This window comes from Anomaloglossus baeobatrachus, chromosome 11, assembly GCF_048569485.1.
Source record: "Anomaloglossus baeobatrachus isolate aAnoBae1 chromosome 11, aAnoBae1.hap1, whole genome shotgun sequence".
Lineage (NCBI taxonomy): Eukaryota > Metazoa > Chordata > Amphibia > Anura > Aromobatidae > Anomaloglossus > Anomaloglossus baeobatrachus.
In genome coordinates this window covers 77,536,375-77,556,834 of record NC_134363.1, presented here as the reverse complement: position 1 = coordinate 77,556,834, position 20,460 = coordinate 77,536,375, and the positions used below count along the sequence as shown (strand labels likewise).

Genomic DNA, 20,460 nt, shown 5'->3' with positions numbered 1-20,460 from the left:
CATCTTGCAGTGGCATGCTATTCCGTCCAGTTTGCATTTAGTTGGACCATAATTTATTTTTCAACAGGACAATGACTTTGAAGAACCTAGAATATAAGACATATTTTCAGTTGTTTCACGCTTTTTTGTTAAGTATTTCATTCCACATGTGTTAATTCATAGATTTGATGCCTTCAATGTAAATCTACAATTTTCAGAGTCATGAAAATAAAGAAAACTCTTTTAATGCGAAGGCGTGTCCAAAACTTTGGTCTTAACACATATATATATATATATATATATATATATATATATATATATATGCAACAAATGTCTTGCTTTTGAAGAACTACTGGACTACTTCCCTTTGACAGGCAGGTCCTATTTAAATGATTCCTTTATTGAGAACAGGTGTGGCAGTAACCAGGTCTGGGTGTGGCTAGGTGAATTGAACTCAGCTTCCAAAATATGTGATAAATCACAGTTAATTTATGTTTTAAGGAGGGTGGCAATCACTTTTTCACACAGGGCACTAGAGGTATGGATTTATTTTTCATAATTCTAAAGACTTTTATTTACAAACTGTATTTTGTCTTTACTTGTGTTATTTTTGCTAATATGTAAATTTGTTTTGTGATCTGAAACATTTAGGTGTGACAAGCATGCAAAAGAATAAGCAATCAGGAAGGGGGCAAACACTTTTTCACCCCACTGTAAATATCTGTGTGAATATTCCAATTTAGCAATCACAATAAAACTGCTGTTTTAGGCAATTTTAGGACACGCCCCTAACCACACCCATTTTGCAATCTGTCACGCCCACATCCAATCCTTTTCAGCACTGCTGATCACATTTTTTAAGGCTGCGTGCCCACGATCAGTGTTTGCAGCATTTTGGATGCAGTGTGTTTTTGCTGTGTCCAAAACGCTGCATTGTACAGTACAAGCACAGTGGAGGGATTTCTAGAAATCCCGTGCCCACTGTGCTTGTTTTTTCTGCAGCAAACACTGACCTGCGGGGCGTCTTTCCAGACTGCAGCATATCAATTGTTTGCTGCAGTTGCATGTGTCCTGCGTAGGGAGAACACAGCAGGAGACCGCAGCGTACTGAACCCTGATCGTGGACACAGGCAGCTGCGGTCTCCTGCGGAGACTTGTAGCCCCGCAGGTCAGGACCCGCTGCCTCCAGGACACAGCGAGTCCTGCTCATGGGCACAGGCAGCTGTGGTCTCCTGCAGAGGGGACTTGTAGCCCTGCAGGTCAGGACCCGCTGCCTCCAGGACACAGCGAGTCCTGATCGTGGGTACAGGCATACGCACATATACGGTACATATTTGAAGTCAAATTCCCTAAAATACATATAAACAGACAAATCTATACACAGTCATCTGCACTGACATACATAGATATATACATCATACATATACACACATTGGAGGTAATAATATGGGGAAGCCGGCAGCAGCCGCACTCACCTACCCTGCTTGTCTCTATCCAGCTCCTCCTCGGCATGTGATCACTTGGCATCACTTTAACAGACCTAGCCACGCACATTGCACACTGACACCACTGTGTATGTATCACAAGGGAGGATGGGGGTTTTATATAATATATATATAATGTGTATACACTGTATATATACAGTATATATCACAGGAGGGGCTGGGGGCTACAGTATATACATAACAGGAGGGGCTGGGGGCTACAGTATATACAGCACAGGAGGGGCTGGGGGCTACAGTATATACTTCACAGGAGGGGCTGGGGGCTACAGTATATACAGCACAGGAGGGGCTGGGGCTACAGTATATACAGCACAGGAGGGGCTGGGGGCTACAGTATATACATCACAGGAGGGGCTGGGGTTACAGTATATACATCACAGTAGGGGCTGGGGGCTACAGTATATACAGCACAGTAGAGGCTGGGGGCTACAGTATGTACAGCACAGGAGGGGCTGGGGGATACACTACATACAGCACAGGAGGGGCTGGGGTTATAGTATATACATCACAGGAGGGTCTTGGGGCATAGACAGTACTTGAGGGGGCATACATATTAGGCCTGTTTCAGATGTCAGTGATTCTGGTATGTATGTGCTAGTTTTTATACGTACCAGAATCACTGACCTATGCAGACCCATCATAATCAATGGGTCTGCACACACATCACTGATTTTTCACTGACCGTGTCTCCGCGCGGCGTACATGCGTATCTGTGATTGCCGCACAGAAACATATCCGTTTTTTTTCTGGCATCACTGATGTCCCAGGACCACACTATGGTGTGATCCGTGAAACACGTACCAGAAAAACACGGACATTTAAAATAAAAAGCTTTTTCAACTCACCTTCTCCAGCAATGCTGAGTTCGGCAGCTGCTCTCTGCTTCTTCCTGGCCAGTTCATTATGGCATGCACATTCATTTATGCAGCCAGAGCCGACCCGGAAGTAGCTGCAGAGGTGAGAGAGCGGTGGCTGGATGCTGAATCGCGGGACTCTTCAGCACCACGGAGAGCAGGAGCGGGGGCAGGTGAGTATATGTCCATATGCAATCACGGAGTACGTATCACGTATCACGGATTGCACATGGACAACCACTGTGTGCCGTTAATCACAGAGTATGAAGGGACATATGCGTGTTTAACACGTCAGTGAAGAACGTCTGTGTTTTTCACTGAGGGGCATGCATGTTACTAAGGGGTACACACATTACTGGTTGAAATACACTTTACTGGGGGAAATACACTTTTCTGGGGGAAATACACTTTACTGGTAGCATAGATATTACTAAGGGGCATATATCTCTGGTGTTGGGGCTTATACAGCTCTGGGGGCACATACAGCTCCGATGGGGGGGCTGGGGGCATACAGATCTGGTGGGAGGCAGCTGGGGGCATACAGAGCTGGTGGGAGGGGGCTGGGGGCATACAGATCTGGTGGGAGGGGGCTGGGGGCATATAGCTCTGGTGTGGTGAGGAGAGGGCTGGGGCATACAGATCTGGTGAGGGGGGGGTGGCTGGAGGCATATAGCTCTGGTGTGGTGAGGAGAGGGCTGGGTTAATTGTTTGGGGATCCAATAAAGTTTAATTATTGTGGTTCCCTCACCCTGTGTCGTCTGAGTAGTGTTACGCCCACGGTTAACGAGGCCGGCGTTCAGTTGGGATGAGCCCTGAGCCACGCTGTCTTTCTAAAGGCGGCAGGTTTTAGTGGACGAGAGCACCCACTGAGCCCCATGTCTCCACAATTGGTGGCAGCGGTGGGATACTACTCAGCCTGGTTTACCCAGGGGATCTGCAGCGGACTGGTGTTCATGGACACCGTCCAGGGCTCAACAACCAGGGAGGCACATAAGCATACCCAGCAGGCCATAAGGGAGGCATTCATGTTTCGGACGCTGCCATGTCCAACCCCACCAGCTCAGCCATGGGACAAGGACAAGAGAGGAGTTACGACTGCTGCAGTAAATGGATGCTACAGGATCTGTGCCAGAGGCGAAAGATTATCTACTGGAACACTGAGACTCGGTCGGACTTGATCCAGAAATTAGTCCGTTGGGATGCCCAGAATGATGCAGAGGACAATGAGGATCCCGCCGATATTGAGCCAGAGGATTTAAACTATGTGCCACATCATGGATCTAGTGACAATCGGGAATCAACTTTGTCCGAAATGGCCCAAGCCACAGCATTGTTGGATGCATTGGGGCCTAGATCCTCAAGAGAAGAGAGGGCTTGGGTTCTGGAATATGTTTATGGGATTCCAGCTGCTGTACTGCTAGCACCAGCCGCTCGAGAAGGATGGTCCCGCTACCCAGCAGAAGCTGCACCAAAACAAAGGACCACAAACAGGGACGGTGACTTGCCCAATCTGTGGCGCTGTTATACATGTGGGCACCATGGACATATAGATAAAGATTGTCTCCAAAACCGAGGCCGCATGCTTGGAGTCCATTTGCCAGCTCAGCCGGTCAAGAGCCAGGGACTACGAGACACTGGTTCCTCCATTACCCTGGTAAGCCCAGTTATTGTTTCCCCAGAAGACCCTTTACCAGATTCCCAATTATCCATCTCCCTTGCTGAGGGCCAGCGTTCAGACATACCTCTGGCATGTGTGCAGTTGGACCTAAGGACTGACCAGGGAGAGGTCGAGGTGGAGCTTGTGGACAGCCTCCCCACACCTGGTATTTTGGGGACCAACCAGGAAGTGATCGATGTGGGGCTTGTGAACAGCCTCCCCATACCGGTCATTGTGGAGACTGACCAGAGCAAGGCTGATGTGGAGCTTATGGACACCGTCCCCACACCAGATATTTTGGGAAATGACCAGGGAGAGGTTGATGTGAGACCTGTGAACAGCCTCCCCACACCTGTCATTGTGGAGACTAACCAGAGCAAGGCTGATGTGGAGCTTATGAACAGCATCCCCACCCCTGGTATTTTGGGAACTAACCAGGAAGCGATCGATGTGGGACTTGTGAACAGTCTCCCTATACCTGTCATTGTGGACACTGACCAGAGCAAGGCTGATGTGGAGCTTATGGACACCGTCCCCACACCAGTTACTTTGGGGTCTGACCAGGAAGAGGTCCATATGGAGTTTATGGACAGCCTCCCTACACCTGTTGTTTCGGGGACTAGCCAGGAGGAAGTTGAAGTGGGGTTCATAGATGGTCACACCAAGCCTGTTGCTTTGGATACCACTCAGAGGGAAGTGAAAGTGGGGCTTGGGGATTACCTGCTCACACCAGTCATTTTGGAGAATGACCTAGGACAAGGACTATCCAGTCAGTTTGAAGAAGCCATCACCCACTTCCAAGCCAAGCAGGACCCTGATGTGGATCTTTCTAACATCTTTTCCAAGGATAATTCACATTCCCAGTCTCCAGCATCCACTTCTGCGCCAAGAACCGTGAGTAAGCCTAACAACACTGTGGCTATTGACTGGGGAAAGATTGATAGTAAGAAATGTATGCAGGCCCAACTCATGGACCCCACCTTAGTGCTTGTCCGCAATATGGCTGCTCAACGTGGGGAAGGTAATCAGGGGGAGGTGTATAGATTCAATCCTCTGTTGCTGACCTCACCATTAAAAAGGACAATGCCGTCAAGAGAAGGATGATCGGAGCCTATCATGTCTGGCTAATATTAAGAAGGGGGAGGAATGTGACGACATGGACACCCAATGCCTCTCATGGGTTAAAGTTTAACATTCAGCCAGATGTTCTACTGTGTGGTAACTCATGTTTGCTTAACTATTGTTTGGGACCAGACCCTTAGGAGCATTCAGTGTAATGTAGTTGTTGTATTGCTAATCTAATGTAAATTACCTTAGCAGCCATTGTCGAGTCTGTGACTTGCAGACTCCATGTAGATATCTTCAGTCTTTCTATGCACATCATTTGGATGAACATTGTCCATGCAGCTTGAGATTCATCCAATGGGAGAGGCGATCTTGTCCAACCAATCGATGAGGACGCAGTGTATACAAGTGGAAGGCTATGGCTATAAAAGGGACTTCTTTAAGCCACCAGGTTGTTGATGGATGCTGATGGATCCAGTCTAAGCTCTAAGGAGCTGGCTAGAGGATCAGGAAATCTTATGGCTTCAATCTAGGGATTCCGGTTCCGGTTGGAGACCATTTCCACAGCCTAGGGATTTTGACTCCGGCTGCCAGGATTGTATCATCATACCAGGACTACCTAAGGAGAACACTCAGGTTGGGACAGTTCAGTCACCTGTTACAGACTTTGCAGACCTCAGACAGCTTCCTAAATCTGGCATTATTCCTTTCTCGGTGGGTGCCCGCCGAAAGCGGGGTGCTGCTGGATTGGAGTAGATAGCCCTGGAACCTCTGAGGCATGGACATTCTAAATCCCTGGTGAGCCAGCGGAAGGGTGAGACTCTGTTGCCTGTTACATTTGTGTTTTGCTGGTTATGTGTTATGTGCCGTTAATTGTTTGGGGATCCAATAAAGTTTAATTACTGTGGTTCCCTCACCCTGTGTCGTCTGAGTAGTGTTACGCCCACAGTTAAGGAGGCCGGCGTTCAGTTGGGATGAGCCCTGAGCCACGCTGTCTTTCTAAAGGCGGCGGGTTTTAGTGGACGAGAGCACCCACTGAGCCCAGTGTCTCCACAGGGGGTGGCTGGAGGCATATAGCTCTGGTGTGGTGAGGAGAGGGCTGGGGCATACAGATCTGGTGAGGGGGGGCTGGGGGATACAGATCTGGTGGGAGGGGTCTGGAGGCATACAGATCTGGTGAGGGGGCTAGGGGGCATAAAGATCTGGTGAGGGGGCTGGGGGCATACAGATCTGGTCTGGGGACTGGGGGGCATGCAAATCTGGTGTGGGGGCTGGGGGGCATGCAGATCTGGTGTGGGGGCTGGGGGGTATGCAGATCTGGTGTGGGGGCTGGGGGGCATACAGATCTGGTGTGGAGGCTGGGGGGTATACAGATCTGGTGTGGGGGCTGGGGGGCATACAGATCTGGTGAGGGGGGGGTGGCTGGAGGCATATAGCTCTGGTGAGGAGAGGGCTGGGGCATACAGATCTGGTGAGAGGGGGCTGGGGGCATCAGATCTGGTGGGAGAAGGCTGGAGGCATACAGAGCTGGGGGATGCTGGGGGGCATATAGATCTGGTGGGGTGGCTGGGGGCATAGAAATCTGTTGTGGGGGCTGGGGGGGCATACAGATCTGGTGAGGGGGGGTGGCTGGAGGCATATAGATCTGGTGAGGAGGGGGCTGGGGCATACAGATCTGGTGAGGAGAGGGTTGGGGCATACAGCTCTGGGTAGGTGGTGGGGAGGGGGTCACATACAGCGTTCCTTGGTGTTCAACTCCTCTTCCTGCAGTCTGCGGCACCCCACTGCTGACTATAGCCCATTTAGAGAATGTACCATTTAAGACTACTCTTTGTTTCCTATCTTTTAGTCAATTCCTGCATAAAGTTTCCCCTAGTCTTTGCTTCTGGAGCTTTAGTGTAAGGTTATTAGTGGTACAGTATCAAATGCCTTTGCAAAGTCCAAATAAATCCTATCAGCTGCATTACCAATATCCAGATTTGCACTTACCCCCTCATAGAACCCCAACAGGTTGGTTAGACACGACTTATCTTTCATGAATCCATGCTGTCAGTTATTATATTATTTTCTGCAATATATTTTTGCATGTCATCCCTTAAAATGCCCTCAAAAACTTTGCATACTACTGATTTCAGGCTTACTGGACGGTAGTTGCCTGGATCTACCCTCTTACCTTTCTTAAATATCGGTATCACATCAGCAATCCTCCAATCCTGAGGCACCAACCCTGTTACAAGCGAGTCATTTTTTTGTCAGGAGGAAAGTCATTTTTTTGGCAGGGGGAAATTATTTACTTTAACCAAAATCTACAGACAAATTCTAATAGTAAATCAAGACTTTTAACTGTGCAGGATTATTATGGCAGTCCTTATAAAATTGTCACATTGTAGAGTCTTCCATGCCACACCGATATTACGGACAGGCTTGTGTGCATTATTCTTTTTAGCTATCACATCAACCAGTGTTGCCAACTTGAAATTCTAATTTGTATGGACATTTTATCAAAAAACCATAGACAGACAATATATTTTACGCACACATTGGAAAATTAAAATAAATCATTATTAATTTAAGTAATACATGTCAATAATCCATAGTTCTAACATGAAGACAAAGGCTATGTTTATATCCAACTTTAAAATGATGAAATCACAGTCAAAATAATTTGTTTAAGCTTCTATAGCATTACTTAAGAAGCTTGCAGTGTCTTGAAGGTTGCAGGTTACCTCTGGTTATCATCTATTTTCTTGAAACCAGATAGGTTGAGGTCAACCCCTTCACAACCCTTGACGGATCTATCCGTCATGGAGCGTGTGACATTAAGCCCCACCCCCTGCCGCGGGCAGGATGTGGCGATCCGCGCACATAGCTGTTTTTAACAGCTGACATGTGTGCCTGCATGTTATGAGTGGAATCGCTTCCACCCGCAACATTTAACCCTTACATCTCGCTGCCAACGTCAACGAGTGCGCGCGGCCATAATTTTCACTTAGCGCCACCCCCACCAGAAGTCACGTGCGTGATCACGTGACTTTCAGTGGTTGTCATGGTAGCACAGGGTCATGTGATGACGCCTGTAGCTATGACGAATCACTTTCAGTTTCACTCTGCCCGAAGCCGAATGAACCAGGAAGTGATCATATCTGCTGTTTACAGCTGTATAGCTGTAATCAGCAGATAGGGCAGAGCGATCGGATTGCTGATCTATATAGCCCCTAGGGGGACTAGTAAAATAAAAAAAAGTAAAAAAAAAGTTTTAAAAAATTTAAAAAAAACACCTAAAAGCTCAAATCACCCCTTTTTCACCCCATTGAAAATTAAAGGGTTAAAAAAAAATATACACATATTTGGTATCGCCGTGTTCAGAAATGCCCGATTTATCAAAATATAAAATCAATTAACCTGATTGGTAAACGGCGTAGTGGCAAAAAAATTCCAAACGCCAAAATTACGTTTTTTTGGTCGCCACAAGTTTTACGCGAAATGCAATAACAGGCAATCAAATTGTAGCATCTGCGCAAAAATGGTACCAGTAAAAATTTCAGCTCGAGACACAAAAAATAAGTCATCACTGAGCGATTGATCCTAAAAATTGCGAACGCAATGAGTTTCAGAAAATGGTGCAAAACGTACACCACTTTTATTGGACAAGCTTGTGAATTTTTTTTAACCCCTTAGATACAAGTAAACCTCTACATGTTTGGTGGCTACAAACTCGCACCGACCTCAGGCATCACACCCACACATCAGTTTTACCATATAGTGAACATGGTGAATAAAACATCCCAAAATTTATTGTGCGATCACACTTTTTTTGCAGTTTTTCCACACTTGGAATTTTTTTGCTGTTTTCTAGTACACTATATGGTAAAACTTATGGTTTCATTTAAAAGTACAACTCGTCCTACAAAAAACAATCCCTCATATGGCAAGATTGACGGAAAGATAAAAAAGTTACGGCTCTCGGAAGAAGGGGAGCAAAAAACAAAAACGCAAAAATGGAAAGTGCCTGGGGGCTGAAGGGGTTAATAAGACTGTGTTTGCATTACTCAAAAGGGGTTCAGTGCAATCTTATGAGACCTCATGTATCTCCAGGTAATTAGATGCTTTGAAGTACTGAGATTAAGTGAAAATATTTTTTTTTGTGAAAATTCGGCAAACCTACCATATTCAAATTTCAAACAATCCACTTCTCTCTATTATTTTTGCAAGTATTTTACAGTTTGTGGCACGTGTAATTCATATATCTTTCATTTCATTAAATAATCAACAATCATTGTTAGATGTGGGACCACATCTGTTGGTCACCAACACTCTCACATCATTTTTTGCTTCCTGAAGTTCATTTCAATAGTATTCCAGTTGATTGTTTAATTACTAACCTTATTTCCCTGTGCTGCACTTCTCTTGTGTGATATCTAGTGGTTTTTCTTTCTCAAGGAGAAATATTTGAATTTGCTGTTAAAACATTTGAAGAGAGAACAGTGTTTTTATATAGATTGTATTTATTCCATAAATTATTTGCCCCCTTCCTTGCCCCTACACCATGGTAAGCCACCACTCTGCCTGATGACTCAATGTATCCATAATCAGTGCATGATTGAAATTCGTCTTTAATTGCAGTGAGTTTTAGTAACTTTTTAAATAGAATCCTTAAACGATAAAATTAATTACCATAAGTAGTTAATATATCTACAAATGTTAAACGCTAACTTTTTTTAATTGCAAATATTTTTTTTCTGTAGATGAAGCTAATATCGTCCCAGATCTCAGCATTGAAGAACTATATCCAGAGTCATTTGGGTTTCTGACTTATCAAGGTTCGATGACTATTCCTCCTTGTTATGAGACTGTGACTTGGATCATAATCGATAGACCTTTAAATATCACATCAATGCAGGTAAAGAGTTTCCAAAGTTCTTTTGTAAATTTTGGCACAACGAACTATATTTAAGAATCTGAAATATTGCTTTAAAAAATCATAGACATTGTAATAACTGAACCACTTAAAGGAGGTTCTCTGTTTAACATCCATTTGGTTTGTACATACTACATTTTGTTTAGGGTAATCAATTTCTTAATACTTTTATAATGGTTCTAACTGTTTTCTAATGTTTCATTGGAAAGTGGAGGGCGTGTACAACATGAAGTTATAGTTTTCCAGCTTGAAAATGTGTTCACTAGTGATGAGATAGCCTGCTTAGTGCTACTCAGTACTCGTTCTAGCATCGAGGTGCTCGGCATACTCCTCAATCCTCAATTAAGAATCCTGGTACTTGGGTCACCACCTCGCATGTTTTGCAATTGCTTAACAGCCACTAAACATATGGCGAAGCATGTTGGCTACTGACATTACTGTGATTGACAGGCCGCATCACAACATCGAGTTTATATAAGACCTGTTGGTGCACTGCTTGGCACACTGCAGTACAGGGAGAGTTTATGTAGAAGGGAGAGCTTAGAGTAGAGTAGACATATAGACAAGGTTGTACGCTTGCACCCTTTACTACCTGGCATGAAAGGGTGTTTTTAGCCTGTTTTAAGTTATAAATAACAAAATAAGAGAGAAGTAGAAGCTTAGTAACTCCTGCCATAATCAGAAATTTCTGTGAAGTAACAGAGAGTGCTGTTCCTGCTGGTGGGCACAATATAACAGGTAGAAATTGTAGTGGAAAAATAACATCAAGCACCTCAGTCTGTGAATAAAAAATAGATAACTTTATTGGAAATCCATTAAAAAGGATCTATGAAGAAGCATATTTAGAATTTGATCATTTATCTGCCACTCTCTTCCCCCCCAGGAGGGCTGGGAAAGCCAGAAAATTGCTGAAATGGATGGAAAAATACAAACAGTACTCATTTGGAATGACAACAGCCTAGGGGAGATGCCTGGATGCATCTCTAACTCTCAGGTTGTTGCTGGGAAGCGAAAATTTAAATAATTATTTAAAAAAGAGTTTGGTTCCCCCATTTTTGATAACCATCCAAAAGAAAGAACACATCTGTGGGCTGGTATTATTAGGCTGAGAAGTTTCATGGTTATTTGACCCTTCCCAGCCACTCGATGTGCCAATTCTGGATCTATGTTTCGTCTCTTACAGATTGCCCTGGTGCGTTGCAATTGGGGCAATATTTTTGTGGGTTGATGTCAGCTGTTTAATGTCAGTTGGCATCAACCCAGCTGGCAAGTAGCATTCAATGGTATTGTAATGCCTTAATTTAATAAGGTTCAATGGGGAAGCAGTTTCTACAACTATATTACAGAAATTTCAATTGGCTCTTTTGGATGCCTGGATTTTAAAATTTTAAGAGTAAGTGAAGGTTATTTTGGCTTGTTATTTGATATGAGCATACTTGAAAAGTAAAGTTCAATGGTCGTACCAAACTCAGACTTCACTAAAGAATCAGTGTTCTGACTTTGGGTGCTTTACGTATGCTGACCACTTGGGTGAGCATCTCTGTGCTCGGGTATGCTCAGTGCTTGGCCCAGTGCGAGCCTCTAGAAGTGTTTGAATGGCTCATACTGTGGGTAATGACAGCTTTATCATGTAGTGTGTATAAAACAAAATTGTAAAACTCTGGCCAAACCTGCCAAACTGAACTTTCACAGGTCCGCTCATCTCTATTTGTGATCATTAGCGTATATGTCATTTTTTGTGGGAAAATTTGTTTTTAAGCTAATTATAAACAGTTCAAACGTGCAGTTTTATTTAGACACCACAAAAAGAAAACAGTGGCAAGTTGTCACTTGAAGAACTGTGTTAAAAGAAATACCAGACAGCAAATGTCCCTTCAAAGTTACAGAATAAAAAGAAATGTGTAAACATCTGTCTTCATTGAATACAGATTTACCAAGTAGAGAGTTTATAGAGAAAAGATTAGTCCTGGAAAAAAAATAAGCAGATTTCAGGGTGGCATGGTGGCTCAGTGGTTAGCACTGCAGTCTTGCAGCACTGGTGTCCTGGGTTCAAATTCCACCAAGGATAAAATCTGCAAGCAGTTTGTATGTTCTCCCCGTGTTTGCGTGGGTTTCTGCCAGGTAATCCAGTATTCTCCCACATTCTAATGACATACTGATAGGGACTCTAGATTGTGAGCCCCAGAGGGGACAGTGTTGCCAGTGTATATAAAGCACTGTGGAATTAATGGCGCTACATAAATATTATTATTATATTTCTCTGATAAGATAGACAAAATGTCTTATGTTATTGTGTACTATTGATTTATGTAAGAAAAAAATGAAAACTGCTACTATTTAACCCCTTACTGAAATATGATGTAATGGAGAATCATATGTCGGCTCCCTGCCTTGATTTGCGAGTCCGCATCTTTCCATGCAGAAGATGGCTGACTTATTTAAACATCATCTGCCTCTAACAGCTTTAGGTAGAACGGAGTTCCACCAACGTCTATTAACCTGTTAAATGCCATTGCCAATCTTGGATTTAATGCTGACAGTGGAGTGCGTCATGGTATGCTCTCATCGGCTTGCTTGTTACGTGATTGGGAGTTGAAGTGACAGCAAATGGTCTGCTGAAGACTCCAGGCTTCTCAAGACAGTACTCCTGTGAAAGCCAACATTTAGCTGCCATTCATATGAGACCGAGTTTTTCACTATATATAGCCGTGCTGATGTACTGTGAATAGCACAATCAATTGAATGATCGCAGGTCCAAGTCACCTAGGAGCCCTGTTCTATACAGTGAAAAGTAAAAGAGCTACAAAATATATATATACACACATATATATATATATATATATATATATATATATATATATATACATATATATATATATATATATATAAATAAATATATATATATATATATATATATATATATATATATATATATATAAATTAGCAAATCACCTACCTTTTTCCACATTAGAAATTGAGAAAGAAAAATAAATAAAACAAATACACGTATTTTGTATCGCAGTGTTCAGTATATCAAAATATAAAGTAATAAATTAATTTGATCGGTAACCAGAGTAACCACAAAATAAAAAATCAAAATACTAGAATTACATTTTTTTCCTGCTGCAATGACAAAACAATTTAATAACCGGTGAGCAAAACTATATATCTATCCCAAAATAATATCAATAGAAACATGGGCTCAGAGTGTAATAAAAAAGCCTTTACATAGCTCCATAACACGAAAATTTAAACTTTTACAGATTTTGGAAAAAGGTAACACAAGCAAATGTTTGTTTTTTTGTCCTGTTTCACACGTCAGTGATTCTGGTACATATGTGCTAGTTTTTATACGTAGCAGAATCACGGCAATAAGCAGACCCATTATAATCAATGGGTCTGCTCACACATCAGTGATTTTTCACTGACCTTGTCTCCGTGTCGCATACACGCGTGTCCGTGATTGCCACACGGAGCCATGTCAATTTTTTTCTGGCATCACTGATGTCCCACAGACCACACTATGGTGTGATATGTGAAACACGTACCAGAAAAACACGGACATTGAAAATAAAAAGCATTTTTAACTCACCTTCTCCAGCAATGTTGTGCTCAGCCTCTGCTCTCTGCAGCTTCCTGGCTGGCTCATTATGGCATGCATATTCATGTATGACGTCAGAGCCGACCCGGAAGTAGCTGCAGAGGTGAGAGACAGCGGCGGCCGGATGCAGCAGAGCTGGAGACTTCAGCACCACAGACAGCAGGAGCGGGACAGGTGAGGTTATCTCCATGTGCCATCACGGAGTATAAATCAGGTATCACGGCTTGCACAAGGACAACCCACGTGTGCTGTGAATCATGGCACATGGAGGGACATATGCGTTTTTAACACGTCATTGAAAAACGTCTGTGTTTTTCACTCACGTGTGAAACAGGCCTTACACAAATTTCTAAAATGAGTTTTAACACTTAAATAAGACAATAACTATGTATATTTTGTATCTGCATAATTGCATTGACCTGGAGAAATATATTGCAAAGACATTTTTACTGTAAATTGAACAATATAAATATAAAAGCTAAAAAGCTATTGTGGAATTGCTTCTTTTTTGCTATTTTGCAGTACTTTGAATCTTTTCCCTTTTCTAGTACATCACATAATAAAATGAATAATGCCATTCAAAAGTACAACTCGTCCCGCAAAAAAAACAAAAGAAGCACTCACACACTTATGTAACAGAAAGATTAAAAAAAACTTATAGCTCTTGGAATCAGGGGAGAAAAAAACAAAAGCTCAAAAATGGCAAATGGTCAGGAAGGGGTTAATATCTGCACATACTAGCATATATTTCCAAACTTCTACATTATGTCACTATCTATAAGGCTTAAATTCTACTTTTTGGATCAATCAAAGCATAATGAAAGCTTCTTACATACGAGTATTTATGATAAAATAAGAGGTTTAATTAATTACCATTTCCAAGATCTCTACTTGCTATAGGTGAATGTGAACATTGTGTCAAATTTTTAGAACTCAAAATACAAGTCAACTTTAAGAAAATTGCTGGCAGGGAAAAAGCAAATATGTGAAATAGTTTGGATATCTTTTCATTTCTGTTTTGCAAAAAAGTTCTGCTGTTTAAAATATATTTTAACATTAAAATGACAATTTACCGTACTTCTCTCTTAAATTCTGCCTATTGGATATTATTTAGGACAACAATAGATAATGTACACCTCATGATCATATTGCCCACTCTTATACATCCATTCCCAGATGTGAAGGGACTTTTAGCAACTTTGCAACCTAGCATTTTCAGTTCTATTAATATATCTTTTAATATGTTTGAAGGGGAGAAATCAAGAAGAGTTAAAAATATATATATAATAAACAATTACAAAAAATATAATTAATAAATATATATAAGGCTAAGGTTTTGCAACTGTTTGAGTAGTCACAGTCATCAATACTGCTGGTTGTTGCTGTAAATTACTTTCTTTACTCTTGTAAAAACCTCTTAATTTAAGGTGAAAAATCTTTTGCTAAGGATGGAAAATTTGATCCCTCCAGAGTAATAAAAAAGTGAAACAAAACAAACAAAGTTACACACATTTAAGGAGGTAAGGGGTTAAAAAGCACAATAGGGTCTCTGCCACAAAACACATGAATGACATGCAAAAGAAAACATGCACACCTTCTTCGGTTGCGGTAACCACAACATAAAAGATGTTTAGTATAATGGGACAGCTGCTGCAGGATCTATGGATTGAGGGTCCAACAAGTCAGGAGGCAGGGAAAATGTGACTATAGGCCCCTTTACACACTGAGACTTTCTAGCGATCCCACCAGGGATCCCGTCCTGGCCGGGATCGCTGGAAAGTCTCTAAACAGTCGCTGGTGAGCTGTCAAACAGGCAAATCTAACCAACGACACAGCAGCGATATGGACCTGCAGAACAACCTTGCTGGTCGTTGGGGACGTGTCACACAGCAGCTATTTGACGACTCACACCTATTTTAGGGGCGTGTTGTTTGCCGCTGAAGCCACCTAGGTGTCATTTTTACACGTCCCCCTCAGCTTCAATTGGTGATCGCTAGTGCATTCGTATTGGCGACCCCAATCAGAACGCAACAGCAACCACCAATCGGAAGTAAGGGGGCGGGAAAGGGAACACTATAGCACGCCTACGGGCTGGGTTCTAAGTCGCTAACGATGTCGTTGTAACGGTGTCAAACACACCGATGCATGCTGCGCAGCGGGAAACAAAGGAACAAAAAATGTTCCTGAAAGATTTGTAGCAATCAGCGACCTCACAACAGGGGCTGGGTCGCTGATGCGTGTCACACACTGCAATGTCGCTGGGGAGGTCGCTATTACATCACAAAACCGGTGACGTTACAGCGATATCGCCAGCGATGTTGCAGTGTGTAAAGGGGCCTTATCCCTGCACTGCTGTCAATATCATATGAAGGACACCAGTTGGATATAATTTGATTTATTGTAAATGCATTTTGAAGTGTGCCACACTTCTTCAGCAGAAACCCAGTGACGGAACAATGCTGTAAGATGGGTTTATAAAGACGTTGCACGCTTAAAAAAGTTTTTGAATTGAGGCGCCAAATGTCCCAATATATATTTTTTACTCACAAGTTCTATTTCTTTCATTTCACATATTTTAATTCAAACATTGTTTTTTTAATAATTTTATTATTAAAGTATGACAACCATTTTTTTATTTTATCATACAAGATGATATATACTTTGTCAAAGCTTACATTTCATTTGCAATTACATTGTTTTCAAGTTTATCTGATGATTTAAACCATGACTGTACATGTGATCCTTTCTGGCGCCTCAAATCAAAAACGCAATGTTTTTATAAGCTGGTCTAACTGCATTGTACCTTCACTTGGTTTGTGCTGAAGAAGAGTGGAACACTTCGAAACATGTTCACAATAAATGGATTTTTAATGCCACCAGCGGCATTATATTTGATGGGTGCATCTACCTGTCAACTGAAAATGCTGACAGGCTGACTCAGATTAAAATGAATAAAGTGGGGATTAGCCCAGACTTCACAACCACATTGGATGACAGAAGATGAACAGAAGGTAATACTAATGATATTTTTTTTCTGGTTTATTCCCATGTGTCGCTTACCTCAAAAAAGAGCATACAGTTCTTGTTTTATACTTTTTTGACTCCTCCTCCACCATATCAGCAGGGTCATGATGCAACCCTGACTCTTAATTTTTTTCCTTTTTTATGCCGTACTACATATTTTTTACATGGTATGAAAGAAAGATTTGGCACTCAGATTGCTGAACAAAAGCTGTGATTTTTTATTTTGAAATCCTTACAAAGTGAACAGAGCACATACGTTTTGGTCCTAGTGCCTCGGACCTTCATTAATGTACATGCTGGAGTTCACTTGTGACTTAGTTTCATAGACGCTGATAAGGAGCCTGCGGTGTCAACGGCTGTGGCAGCAACGTCTGTGCTCTGTTCACTTTGTAAGGATTTCAAAATAAAAAATCACAGCTTTTGTTCAGCAATCTGAGTGCCAAGTCTCTTTCATATCATACCATGGGATTGGATCCTACTTCACATATGGATTCTTCACATATTTTTTTAGAGGCCTACCTCAAATATTCTTTTATATACATGTATACATGTATAACCGGAGTAAATGTTTTTCAGCCCTTGCACATAGTGAATCGCCTTTGCTAGTCTAGGAGTCCTATTCCTTCCAAATAATAAAATAAATGTTTTCTAAGACCCTCCTTGTTCAGGGTGTATTGGAGTTCCTCATTCTAATATTTGGCAGCCTTTGCACATAGGGGATTGGCTTTACCAGACTGGGAGACCCACTCTTTCTATATAGGACAAAAATGTTTTCTCAGGCCGTCCTCTACATCTCTTCCAGATTGTATGGAAGTGCATCCTTCTAAATTCTGGCAGCCCTTGCACATAATGCATAGTCTCTACTACTTCAGGAGTCCCACATCTAAATAGTGGGGAAAAAATGTTTTCTGATGCCCTCCTTTTCTTGTCTTTCAGGATGTATAGGAGACACTCTTCCTAATTTTTGGCAGCCCTTTGTTTTACCTGTGCTTGCTATTAAAGTATGGCGAGACTCCTCATCTTTTTTTAATTATTTATTTAATTTTAGCAGGATAAAGCAGTGATGAACTGCTCAGGCCAAGAAAAAAAAAAAAGTACTGCACTAACAGGGTGCAACCAGACCCCCAATATATGGAAATATCACAGATGCAAGAGGAGCAAATCACTCACACAACTCCAGAATATGGAGGGGGTGATTGCTGGATGGTAAAATTGCACACTAGTGGCTTGCATAGCACTCCGTTCAAACTTACAGGCACATAGTAACCCAGTCAGCAGCCTATCACACGCCCATAGTATACGATCAGGCAGGCTGCCCTGTACTAGTGTGCACCATATAGGGACGGAGTCTCCAATATTCAAGTACAAACATTAAGGGGCCTGGCTGCACCCCGTATAAAAAGTCATGTGCAAAAAAAATATAGATACACAATATCTGAGATATTAGTCGATATTATGGCCAAAATAACGGTAGCCTACAAACCACGTCATGTTTGGACTTGCATATTGGAGACTTCGTCCCTATATGGTGCACATTACTACCGGGCAGCCCCCCTGATCGAATAGTATGGGCGTGTAATAGGCTGCTGACTGGGTTACTATGCGCCTGTAAGTGTGAACGGAGCCCTATGCAAGCCATTAGTGTGCAATTTTACCATCCAGCAATCACCCCCTCTATATTCTGGAGTTGTGTGAGTGATTTGCTCTTGCACCTGTGATATTTCCATCTATTGGTTGCACCCTGTTAGTGCAGTAGTTTATTTTTTCTTGGCCTGAGCAGTTCATCACTGCCTTATCCTGCTGTATTAGTATTCTAAATTGTGGAGGATATTTAGTCCACTTTTTGATATTTTGCTATTTTTCTATTTATTTAATTTTACACTCCCATACAGCAAACTGACTGCAACCAATCACAGACACAGACAAAGGGCGGGGGCTGTGTATGGTAGTCTGTAAACAATTACAGACACTGGCACAGAGGGTGGGCAAGGGAAGGAGTGAATATTGATGAACCTTAATTAGCAGGTCCAGAAAAGAGTCTGACTGCAGTGTGATCCTCCAGGAAACACAGTATGTATAACTATCCAGCTCTTACTACCCTTTAACTTCTATTTGTAGCAACCCTAGCTCTTACTATGGCCAATATGTAACGACTGAATGCCAGTCGTTATGACTATTAAGATACGATGGCACTATGGAAAACCCAGGGACATAAAGATGGTGAATAACAGTTTTCTTTATAAGTCTCAAAAAATTATTTTACAAAAAAAACCAGTTCTCTTACAAATTATGGGCCACAACAGCCCGGAATAAACAATAACAGTTTATGCAACTTGGAGGACTTCAAGTGTCGGTCTGTAGGGATGAACTGGACTATATTCCCCCCACTATACCGCTCCCTCCCTTATCTATTAATGGGGCTTACCCGGGTGCACTACTACAGATAATGGCACGTGATCCCGCCAAGGATATAATCTTACAACCACATCCGCTTATGTTTACAATTCAATTAGGGTACCCGGCCACCTTCCCATATACATTCTCAAACAAGTAAATATATGTACATGTACCTTTATACCTGTACCTCTAGCTCTACATGTACCTCTATTCAATATTCGGTACCTCACTGCCCCCAGACAGTGTGATGAAGCAAAGGCAGAATAGTCTTATTATCAGCACAATACAGCTTAACCTCTAATAACTTCCGGTTCAGAGCAAACGCCTCAGGATAAGCAAGCAAACACCGCTCCTTCTCAGGAAATAATCTGTAGAATAATCTTCCTTCTTCTTTATCCTATCTATCTATCTGTCCCTGACTGACTATTATACACCGATCGGTCTCAGGTCAATTGTTACTCACTGAAGTCTTTCACCAAGATGGCGTCCGTTCCCTCAGACTGCTTCTGATTCACTCTTAGATGATTTTGTCCAAACAGTTTCTGGAGAAAAATTCACTCAGATGAATTCCCCTCATCAGGGGCAGTAGGAGCTCAAAAAAAACAAGTAAGCAGTCCATAAAAAGAAGAAAAAAAAACAAAAAAAAACCCCCAGGCAATCCCATGAATCCAACCACGGGAAAACAACAGCCGTCTTTCTCTTGCGCAGTCCCTCAGATCTTGACTGAAATTTTCAACCGTCTCTCTGTCTACGTTACCAGGGAAACCTAATGTAACCCCTTACTATCTAGCAGTGTGCCTGCCCTCTAATGACACCTAGTGGCCATTTAAATTATAGCATAAATATATAAAATACATTAACAAACATGCAAGTTTATCTTATGTACATTTTCACCCTATTACAAATTTACAGCCCGGAACTTGTCATCCCCATTGACTTGTATGTGGTTCGTTGTCCACGGTCAAATTTGGCTGCCGAACCCAATTTTTCTTTTGGTCCGCACTGGTTCGGTGAACCCAAATATCCATGGGTTCACTCATCACTAGAAATATTAACTTCTTCAAGTCCAAACAAAATACCTGTTGTGACCCCATAATAAAACGGTTCCATTTTGTAAAAAAAAAATATCTTCTTCGTTTAACAAAGTGCTAAGCTTTTGGTACCCAACTGTGTGAAAATGTAACTCTTTTTTCTGTTTGCTCTGCCTATGTAGTTAAAAACACGACAGGCAATTGCCCCCACATGGGACAATTTGGACCATTTATGCAATATAATCAGCCTACAAAGTTTGAAACTGTTGTATGTGATTAAATAGGCTGCTTGTTACAACTACTTGTAATCTATTTTCCCTAACCAGATAGGTTGAGGTCACTTGGATGTTAAAGGAAGGCTATTTGCAGTTTAGAGTTCAAAAAGGGATTAAAAGATTCCAAGGAAAATTTAGAATTTTATGTACATTG

The 20,460-nt window shown here is 42.1% G+C and overlaps 1 protein-coding gene across 1 annotated transcript in view; it reads left to right on the top strand.

Annotated features, from left to right (window-relative positions):
• LOC142257156 (carbonic anhydrase-related protein 10-like) overlaps positions 1-20,460 on the top strand; it is a 1,219,065-nt gene that overhangs the window by 1,037,907 nt on the left and 160,698 nt on the right. The window contains exon 7 of the mRNA XM_075329273.1: positions 9,806-9,960. Coding sequence (XP_075185388.1) covers positions 9,806-9,960 — 155 coding nt within the window. The remainder of the gene's footprint in view (positions 1-9,805; positions 9,961-20,460) is intronic.